This window comes from Ursus maritimus, unplaced genomic scaffold (genome assembly GCF_017311325.1).
Source record: "Ursus maritimus isolate PB19 unplaced genomic scaffold, ASM1731132v1 scaffold_8, whole genome shotgun sequence".
NCBI classification, from domain to species: Eukaryota; Metazoa; Chordata; class Mammalia; order Carnivora; family Ursidae; genus Ursus; species Ursus maritimus.
The window spans coordinates 371,227-381,623 of NW_024426996.1; the positions used below are offsets into that span (position 1 = coordinate 371,227).

At 34.6% G+C, this 10,397-nt stretch overlaps 1 protein-coding gene across 5 annotated transcripts in view; it reads left to right on the forward strand.

Moving 5' to 3' along the window:
* Positions 1–8,106, forward strand: part of UBE2D3 (ubiquitin conjugating enzyme E2 D3) — a 28,753-nt gene extending 20,647 nt beyond the window's left edge. For all 5 annotated transcript variants that reach the window (XM_040624982.1, XM_040624984.1, XM_040624983.1 and 2 more), the window contains exons 5-8: positions 956–1,033; positions 2,197–2,302; positions 4,515–4,608; positions 6,626–8,106. In XM_040624982.1, the coding sequence (XP_040480916.1) occupies positions 956–1,033; positions 2,197–2,302; positions 4,515–4,608; positions 6,626–6,671 (324 nt within the window). In that variant the 3' untranslated portion in view covers positions 6,672–8,106. The remainder of the gene's footprint in view (positions 1–955; positions 1,034–2,196; positions 2,303–4,514; positions 4,609–6,625) is intronic.
* Positions 8,107–10,397: the final 2,291 nt, after the last annotated feature.

Consider the following 10,397-nt stretch of genomic DNA (forward strand, 5'->3'; position numbering starts at 1 on the left):
GTGTATTGATTTGCTGTGGAGAATTCAGTGTGCTTTTGGAAAAAGTCTTCCATGGTTTTGGGGCATCTGGGTGACACAGTAGGTTGAGTGTCCAGCTCTTGGTTTCAGCTCAGATAGTGATCTCAGGGTTTTGGGATCAAGCCCCAAGTCAGGCTCCACGCTCAGCAGAGTCTGCTTAAGATTCTCTGCCCCTCCCTCCCGCGCTCGTGTGCAGAGGCGCACGTACTCTCTCTCAAATAAAAAAAAAAAAAACCTTCATGGTTTTAAATGAGAATTTTGAAGCGTGCCTGGCTGATTCATTTGGAAGAGTATGTGACTTTTGATCTCAGGATTGAGAGTTTGAGTGCCATGTTGGGTGTAGAGATTACTTAAATAAACATTTTAAAAAATGAAAATTTTGAGGAGCCAATTGGGAATTAAACTTTTGTTAAAAAACCTATTTTGTTTTTGTTTTGCTTCTCCTGTTGAAGGTAGTTACAGGTTAACCTGCAGTAGCCAACATTCTGGTTTGCCAAGTGACCAGAGTGGTGTGTTGAGATACAAAGCCCATATGTGTGTATATGGCTAGCATTAGAAAAAATAAATATAAGACCTTATTTTCAAATTCAGGTTTGATATATAATACTGTATATAGACTTTATTGCTAAGTAAACTTTTCCTTTGTGAAAAATCAGGATCTAGAACATTTGGTTTCTGGTAAATTTTTTTCAGTTCTTTGGTGACTTACATAAAATGGGATCTAAGTAAATAAGGGTTCATTGTCCTGTAGTAAATTTTGATTGTGAAGTTTTCAGTAATATGAACTGAACTGTGGAATAATTTTGACTCTTCATTGCAGCGTAAACAGGTAATCTTGGTTCATGTTAAAGATATGCTTAGAAAATAGAAATGTTACATGGATTATTTAGCAGTAATATTTTAAATATCAGAGTTAAGCAAATTTTTCTTTTCACAGAATGACAGCCCATATCAAGGTGGTGTATTCTTTTTGACAATTCATTTTCCTACAGACTACCCCTTCAAACCACCTAAGGCAAGTATTTACCGCTAAAATCCATTAGTGTATAAGATCTGTGCATTATTTCAGAGGAGTAGAATATCCTTAGAAATCAAGGTTCTGCATAAGTAAGGCTAAATTGGGGTGTACATATATTATGAATAAGAATAATTAAGGCTAAATATATATGTATTGAGTCACCAATACAGAATGCTTGCTGACTTTTAGCCTTTAGTTGAGAGAGCAGTTAGACTTGAATTTGGACTTTGTAAATGGAGATAAGAACTGACTTATCCTTAATGTTGCAACACTCTGATACATTATGTGGAAGCTTTTTCCACCGTTTATTATGCTCATACAGGTGTGTAATATTAACCTTTGTAATAGTGGGCTTCAAGTATTTAGCTCTCTGTGCATTTGCCCATATTGTTGCAGTCTATGCTATGTTTGTTGGGGTTCACGTGGGCTGTCTTTCAGGGGTTTGTGTTTGCATATATAACAATAAATCTATCAAAACTTAAGAGTTGCTTAATGCACTGAGGTGACTGGTTTACAGTTATTAAAAGCATTGGGTCCTTGACTCTTGAGAGCAATTAACGTAAAGCCAACCTATATGAATAACAGTAGAAAAGAACAGAACATTGGCACTTCAGCCATCTTTGCAGTCCTGTTACAGGTGTAGTATAATAGTTACTTTAGATGAAACACTTTGTCGATCATTCAGATTTGTATTTTATTACAGTGGAAGTGCAGACTAAAACACATACCTTTGTAACTTGATACCTTAAATGAGCTGGTCTATAAATTTGGTTTACGTTCTGAAGTTCCTTTATTTTTTTAATGAATGTCGATTACCATTCACAGTGCTCTTTTTGATACTCATGACGTTGTAGAGCCAAAGTTAACCTTCAGAATATCCTATCATATCATTGATAGTAAAATTTTTGCCCCAAAGTTTACATTTTCCATTTTAATTAAAGAGAGGGAGCCCTTGAAAGATGTTGATCAGAATATACAAACCATTTTCTGGAATTTTTTTAGTCCTTTTATGTGTATAAATAGGTTTCAGCCATTTATTGAGAGAGTGTGTGTGTGTGACACACAGTATTGTAAGCCTTGATTAAAAGTCTTCTATTTCAGATTAGGATGCTTATTTTTACTGGGAAAAATACCTGAAAGTTTTTATTTATTTATTTTAGGTTGCATTTACAACAAGAATTTATCATCCAAATATTAACAGTAATGGCAGCATTTGTCTCGATATTCTAAGATCACAGTGGTCTCCTGCTTTAACTATTTCTAAAGGTAAAGTACTTTTAGAGAAAGTGTCTTGAGTTACTCTGATTTTCTAATTAAAGGAGTTTCATTGGGGTGCCTAGGTGGCTCAGTTGGTTGGGTGTCTGCCTTGGGCTCGGGTTATGGTCCCGGGGTCCTGGAATCGAGCCCCCCTTGGGGTTCTTGCTTGGTGGAGAGCCTGCTTCTCTCTCCCTCTGCTGCTCCCCCTGCTTGTGTGCTTGTGCTCACTTGCTGTCAGATAAATGAATAAAATCTTTGAAAAAAATAAAGGAGTTTCATTTGGGGGCCTACTTCCATATTATGCCAATGTTTTGGTAAGAAGTGGGGAAGGGAAAAAAAGTTTTTATTTTGTGCTTTTAGCGGTATTGATTAAAGATTTTGTGGGAAAAAGTCAAAATTAAGGTATAGGCATTATTTTTGCAGATAATAAAGTTTCTTAAATAGATTTCTGTAGTATTTTTCAACCCTAGGCCACTCACGTCTCAACTCGCTTCTGCGTTTTATAAAATGGTAGATCTGAAGTTTAATGGAGCTTTTAAATCTTGGTTTCCATTATAGGAAGATTCTGATTTTGCTTTCTTGTGTTTATTAGTTTTTTTTTTCCTTTTAAAATAATTTAGTTAGGTGTTGTGTTTAATAGGTTGGTCCTACCTAGTAATAGGCTAAAATTACTATAGTCTTGGAAATGTCTCTAGATTAATTCTGGTCTTCTACTTCTAATAAGGGTCAATTATGGGGTATCTCTAATAGGTTGTCAGTGTCCACATGAATATCCCAGATAGAGATGGAGTGCCTCCTTCTTTCTCCATTTTGAATGACTGTGGTGGCTTTTGTCACCCCCCCCAACCAGAAAATGACCTACCACAAAACTACATAATGGGAAGGAAGTTTGCCTTCCAGTAAATTTTGGTTTTTGGTAGCATTCCTTAGGTACAAAAAATGAGGCTTTTTAACGTTGTTAATTAAGACAGTGTTTCAGATACATGTTTGTACGATGAATTTGAAATCAGTCTTTTACAGAAGAAAAAAATCAGTTTTGGTGAATGCTGCTGTAACTTCAAGTGTGACGTAATTTTAGATGTTTTTCACCTTCTTGGGATACATTCCAGTTGCCTTGCAAATCAAGCTCCCTTAACACCAGATACAGTACAGATACTATACAGATACAGTACCAAGAATATCTTGTACTAGGTTCCAAGTTGGGAATAAAACTCAACACTGTGTTTCTGTAAATGTGGGTTGAGTTTTTATATGTGCCCTCCTGCCTTTTGGGTTTAAAATTATATTTGCTGTAATATATTACATTAGTACTATCTTTTATGGTAATGTTATCTTTGAAGATTTTAATAACCCCTCGAAGCTTTTGTATGTTAAAATTTTATAACACTTTCCAGTGTCTGGCACATTAACACACATACAAAATGAATTAGATACATGTTCTGTGATGTTTGGTATCTTCCAAATTCATACACTGAACAGGTCAGGGTAAGAACTAGAGTTGAGAAGGCTCACTTAGTAATAAAGCTAGATCTCCACATTATTTAACCAGTACTATTAGTTTATAAATTCAAGGAGACAAAACACCGTAGAGCAGTTGGAGTTTTTGTGAAACTCACCCGAGGGTTGGGCAGAGAATGGATTTTTCTTTGTAAATATTTAAGTAATTGCTACTCTCAACATGGGGCTTGAACCCACAGCCCCCAAGATCAGGAGTCACACACTTTCCCGACTGAGCCAGCTGGCTCCCCAAGAATGGATTTTTTCATCATGCCTAACAGCTGAGGATAATACTGCACAGGTGTTCTCTGCATATTCTTTGCTAGATCCCCCCCCACCAAAGTACTAAGAAACTCCAGTTAAATCCTAATGCCACTTTTTAAAGATGATATTAATGAACTAATATAGATTCATTTGGATATCTCAGAACTCCTGAGTTGGACAGTTTTGTTTTTTTTATAGTAAGTCAGTACTAAACTATGATCCCAACAAATCTCTATTTCTAGCATTCCTTATTTACTAGGAGTTTGTCTTCTATGAAGCAAAATCTATACGGACTTGTCTCATTGACATTAAGGTACAAACTAAAAATCTTTTGAGGATTGAGGTTTTTAATACATGTTTTTAAATATACTTTGATTTATCCAAATTCCCAGTGCTGGGTAACAGACTTTTCTTTCTTTTTCTTTCTTTTTCTTTCTTTTTTTTTTGTTTTTATTTGCAGTTCTTTTATCCATTTGTTCACTGCTATGTGATCCAAACCCAGATGACCCCCTAGTGCCAGAGATTGCACGGATCTATAAAACAGACAGAGATAAGTAAGTATAGTGGTTTAAGGAAATATTCTAAAGAGTGATTTATCTTAATGAGCTAGGCTTACACTCTGTTTTATGTTGTGGAAATGCCAAGAAGACTTGATGATTTATTTCTGGTAAGATAATAGTTAAAATGTACAGAAAGGTAGTTTTTGAAATGGGATTTTTTTTTTTTTTAATAGTGTTCAGTTTATGTGACAGTGAAGAGCCCCTCTAAAATGTTCTATTTTTCTAACATGTTCAAATGCTTTGTCACTAAGTTTTTGGGAAGAAAGCAAAGTTTTTTTTACCCCAATTATGTTTTTGAAACAAATACTGGTACTGTTACAAAAATTTGGTCTAAATTTCTCAAATACTTGAATTATCTTTATGTACAACTTCACCATTATAACTTTGTTGTATGTTATAATTAATGCTAAGTATACTTGTTCAATTAGGTACAATAGGTTAGCAAGAGAGTGGACAGAGAAATACGCTATGTTGTAGGGTAAGAGGATCTGCACTCTATGGTGCGCTTATTCATGGTACTGCCAGCACTTGAGTGCTGCATGTTTTAAGGCACTGTATTAACTAACAAAAGGTAACACGTGACAGTTTTTTGAAACTGTACAGTTAACTGCTTGATCTCTGTTCAGCGTGAAAGTATACCCAGTAGTCATTATTGCTTGAGAGTATTTTTGCATGGCACAACAGTTACATATAGCACTAGTAAGAAATTAAAAATTTAAGTAGAATTTTTTTCAAACTACCATGGTATTTACATTTTAAATTTGGTAGTTATTTTAACCTTTATACCAGTACTATATGGAATGTGGTGATTTAATTCAAATCTGGCCAAGAAATAATAATGTAAGGGGAAAACACTATTTTAATAAAGCCTCCAAGCATCTAAACGTTCATTACTGACAAGCATGCATTAATATCAGCTATACTTTGTGGCTCCTTGTATGCTAAATGAAACCTTTGTTTTAAAGTGCTGGCTTTTTGAGAGGGTGTCCTTAAATGAGGTAACCATGAATGGTAGAAAGAAACTTCTATATGCCAAAGTTTAGAAAAAATGGTTGAACCATGTTTAGTTCTTGGTTTGAAATGAAGCTAGTTAATATTTTACAGAGTATAAACTGGAAATACAAATCTAAAGTTCTCTTGTGCCCTTTGATGTATATTCATTTCTTAAAGTTATCAGTATAATTTTTGGTAAGTAGCCTATGGCATGGATGTAATACAGGGAGAAATTGATAGCATTTGTGAATATTAGTGATGTTCCTCAGTAATAAATAACCTTGCTTGTGTGTGAATTATCTGTTGATCTTTTAAACAGATGCCCTAAAGTGTACTCCTAGTAGAGGTTACCATTTCTTAGGTCTCAAGTGGGGCTTGTTAGCTCCAATCACCGCCCTTTCTAAAAGTAACACATAAGTGTTCTAATTAACACATACATACCAGTCCCACCCACCTCCCTCTTGAAAATTGCTTTTTTCACCCTCCCCAGTGTCTAATCTTCTACCTGTGCTTAAATCTCAAAGGTATTTTCTGGTATTAGCTAAGCTCTAGTAATTTCTCAAGGTCTAGGATTCAGATTTGATTTTGGCTTTGATGGAAATTTCTTTAGATGTTAGAATCTATGTTATACTCTGACATAAGTCCATGATGAACTGTAAAATTTTTTTTTAATGTTAAAATTTGTTGGAATGGATATTAATTACAGAATTTTTAATAGAAAATTTAACTCTCTGGTAGGGGAGAGAAAAGGTCTTTGATTTTTGCTAGTCTCCCCAGTCTCAGTGCCACCTTCTTGTGTTTATTAAAATACTTTCAGTGTATTGGAACATTGTATTGGAAGCGTAAGGTTTCCATTCCCACATTGCTTTGAGTACCAGTGCTTTTTCTCCCCATTGGCTTAATTCTAATCATAACCATGGGAGATGACTCCATGATGAGTCTGGAGGTAAAATAGAAATCTTTCTTTTAAGTATTAAGAATTCTTTAACTTTTTAAATAACATCTTCTTTATTTACAGGTACAACAGAATATCTCGGGAATGGACTCAGAAGTATGCCATGTGATGCTACCTTAAAGTCAGAATAACCTGCATTATAGCTGGAATAAACTTTAAATTACTGTTCCTTTTTTGATTTTCTTATCCGGCTGCTCCCCTATCAGACCTCATCTTTTTTAATTTTATTTTTTGTTTACCTCCCTCCATTCATTCACATGCTCATCTGAGAAGACTTAAGTTCTTCCAGCTTTGGACAATAACTGCTTTTAGAAACTGTAAAGTAGTTACAAGAGAACAGTTGCCCAAGATTCAGAATTTTTTTAAAAATGGAGCATGTGTATTATGTGGCCAATGTCTTCACTCTAACTTGGTTATGAGACTAAACCCGTTCCTCACTGCTCTAACATGCTGAAGAAATCATCTGAGGGGGAGGGAGATGGATGCTCAGTTGTCGCATCAAAGGAAGCAGCATTATTCTAGCGTCCAGTGTTTTTTTTTAAGCCTTCCACTGTTAGAGATTTGAGGTTACATGATATACTTTATGCTCATAACTGATGTGGCTGGAGAATTGGTATTGAATTTATAGCATCAGCAGAACAGAAAATGTGATGTATTTTATGCATGTCAATAAAGGAATGACCTGTTCTTGTTCTACAGAGAATGGAAATTGGAAGTCAAACACCCTTTGTATTCCAAAATAGGGTCTCAAACATTTTGTAATTCTCATTTAAATTGTTAGGAGGCTTGGAGCTATTAGTTAATCTATCTTCCAATACACTGTTTAATATAGCACTGAATAAATGATGCAAGTTGTCAATGGATGAGTGATCAACTAATAGCTCTGCTAGTAATTGATTTATTTTTCTTCAATAAAGTTGCATAAACCAATGAGTTAGCTGCCTGAATTAATCAGTATGGGAAACAATCTTTTGTAAATGCAAAGCTGTTTTTGTATATACTGTTGGGATTTGCTTCATTGTTTGACATCAAATGATGATGTAAAGTTCAAAAGAGTGAATATTTTGCCATGTTCAGTTAAAAGTGCACAGTCTGTTACAGGTTGACACATTGATTGACCTGATTTATGCAGAATTAATAAGCTATTCGGATAGTGTAGCTTTAGTATGCTGCACATAATACTGGCAGCCCTGGAGTTCATAGATGGACTTGGGACCCAGCAGTTTTGAAACATGTATATGGAGTTTAAGAAATTTATTTTCCAGGTGCAACCCCCATCTAACTAAATTTTTTTCTTCACCATGTACACTTGACAGCTGAAAAAACCATAACATGGGAGTAATAATGGGTCAAAATTTACAAAATAAAGTACTGTTTTGGTGTGGGAGTTGTCATGAGGCTGTGTTGAAGTGACTTAACTATGTGGGATATTGAATATCCATTGAAATGGATTTGTTCAGCCATTTACATTAATGAGCATTTAAATGCAACAGATATCATTTCAGGTGACTTAACATGAATGAATAAAAGTCAATGCTATTGGATTATTTTTTGTTTGACAAGTGCTATCTGTGCCACTAATTTAACTTCTGTAGTAACAAGGGCATTATCATTCTTCACCCTTCCTAATCCTGACCCTATAGTTTTACTTTTTTCCTAGTTATTTTTATTTGTCCATTGCTTTCTTAAAATCTTGTATTTGATTTCTAGCACATCTGTGACTTTTCTCCACTTCACATTCTTTGCACTGCTTACAGTTATGTGCAGTCTTACTCCTTGTCTGCACACAGATGTGGAAAGCTAGATATAAAATAAATGTTAAAGCTTGATTTTTTTTATAAACATTTTAATACGTAGTTTGGACATGGTTTATTGACTTAAAGTTTTTCTCTAAACTGCAAGTGAAATGCATGCCTTCCGAAGATGTTCTGGCTTTGTTAATTCTGTAATTTAAGCATTTCATTGAGAAATACCAACCCAGCTATACAATTTTCCAATGAGTGATTTTTTTCATTTCATCTTTTACTTAAAAAAATCCTTAACATAGATGTCATACTATTAATCTATTTTGAATTCAAACTACAAATGAGAAATTAGTAGCCTACCACTCCATAAGGTAAGAAATACTGTTCCGTTGCTCTATTTTCAAACTAATTAGTTCTGATTCTATACTCTCAAAATAATAGCTTTAGTAGGCATATCACTGAAAGCCAGCTGTGAATAAACAGTTTGTCAGAGCTTCTGAATTCCTATTTGACTTTCAAGTTGATCTTTTTTTTTTTTTAAGCCATAGACAACCTTTACGTATTCATAGAGCTGACTTAAACCATTGATTGTCGTACTAGTTACTAGATGTGTCCAGTTCTCTGTATCTTTGATTTGATGCTTTCTACAACATTTCTTATGTCACTTCTAAGGGAATAAGCCATAAAGGCTTCTCCAGGTTTAAAAGAACAGTAAAGTACCTGGAAAACCAACATTTTTGAATGTATGGACACTGGACTTGAGATCATCTCCAATGAAACCTTCAAAGAATCCAAGAATTTGCCCTTTTCCCCCATACACATAACTAATGCCATGTGTAGGACTGGATGCATATTAGAGGATTAAAAACTGATTTTGGTTCTTCTATATTTCCTAGATCTTTTCATGCGTAAAGTCAAATTTTTAATACTGAGTTTCTCGATCTATGAGAATTATAGTCCAGCCGACCTGTTAATGGTAAATTATATTTTAAGTGACTCATTTTTCCTGGGCAAGTTTGCAATGTGATACCATATTTTTTTAAAAAGCTTGTTAGTTTGCTTTCTTGTGTGGGTGTACTCACAATTTTTTAAAGTATGAACCACAGTTAACTAGTGGTCTCAGGGGTAGTGAAACACTCACTTTTTTTTTTTTTTTTTAATGGCTTAGTTAAAATATGCTTCCGTTACTGATCATGCTGTGTTAGTGATTTTGGAGGTGACTCAAATTAGCCGTGTTTTGTGTTGGCATAACAAAACTGTTAAATGATTGTTGATAACACTTTTAAGTGAATTTGTCTTCTATTTTATGAGGAAACCAGTATAAGTCACTAAATATTGTCTTAAATAGTGACATCTGCATAACACTTGTAATAGCTAAGGTTAATTGAGCTTAAAGGAATTGTTACCATTAAAGTCTGTGCTTAAAGACACTTTGGTCTCAGTAATTCCAGCTAACATGAAATCCACACTTTAATACTGTGTGTGAGCTCTATTTTGAACCTCTTAAAATAGTTACAAAACTATGGTCTATAAAGAATTAAGACTGGTTCTCAAAGTGTGGTTCCAAGACCAGTAAAAATCAGTATCATTTGGGAAGTTCTTTAAAATGGAAATTACCAGACCACACTCCAGGTCTACTGATTGAGAAAACTTGAGAAACCCAGTAGTCTGTTTTAAAAAGCCATCCAGGTGATTCTGAAGTCTGCTCCTAGACCTAAGAGCCCAGAGCAACAGTCCTTGAGCCCTATATAGCTACTTATTTGACACCTCTTGCTATTTCATAGGGATAAAAGAACTTCTGTTGAATGCCCAAATACATTTCAATCTTATATGACATTGATAGCACTTTGAATTACAAATAATGTAGGTGGTTTTACACATTTAACATATTAACATCCTACAATTAATTTGTCTAACCCAGTGACCTTCAAATGAAATTTAACTTTGTGTATGTATAATTCAACCAATGGCCAAGTAGTATTTAAAGAGTAACCAGGTACAAAAGTCAGCTAAGTGTTGGTTGAAAAGCTGAGCAAGGATTTGAGCACTGGTCTCATTCTGTGGCGTTCAAATTGCTTAGTTGGTTTTTT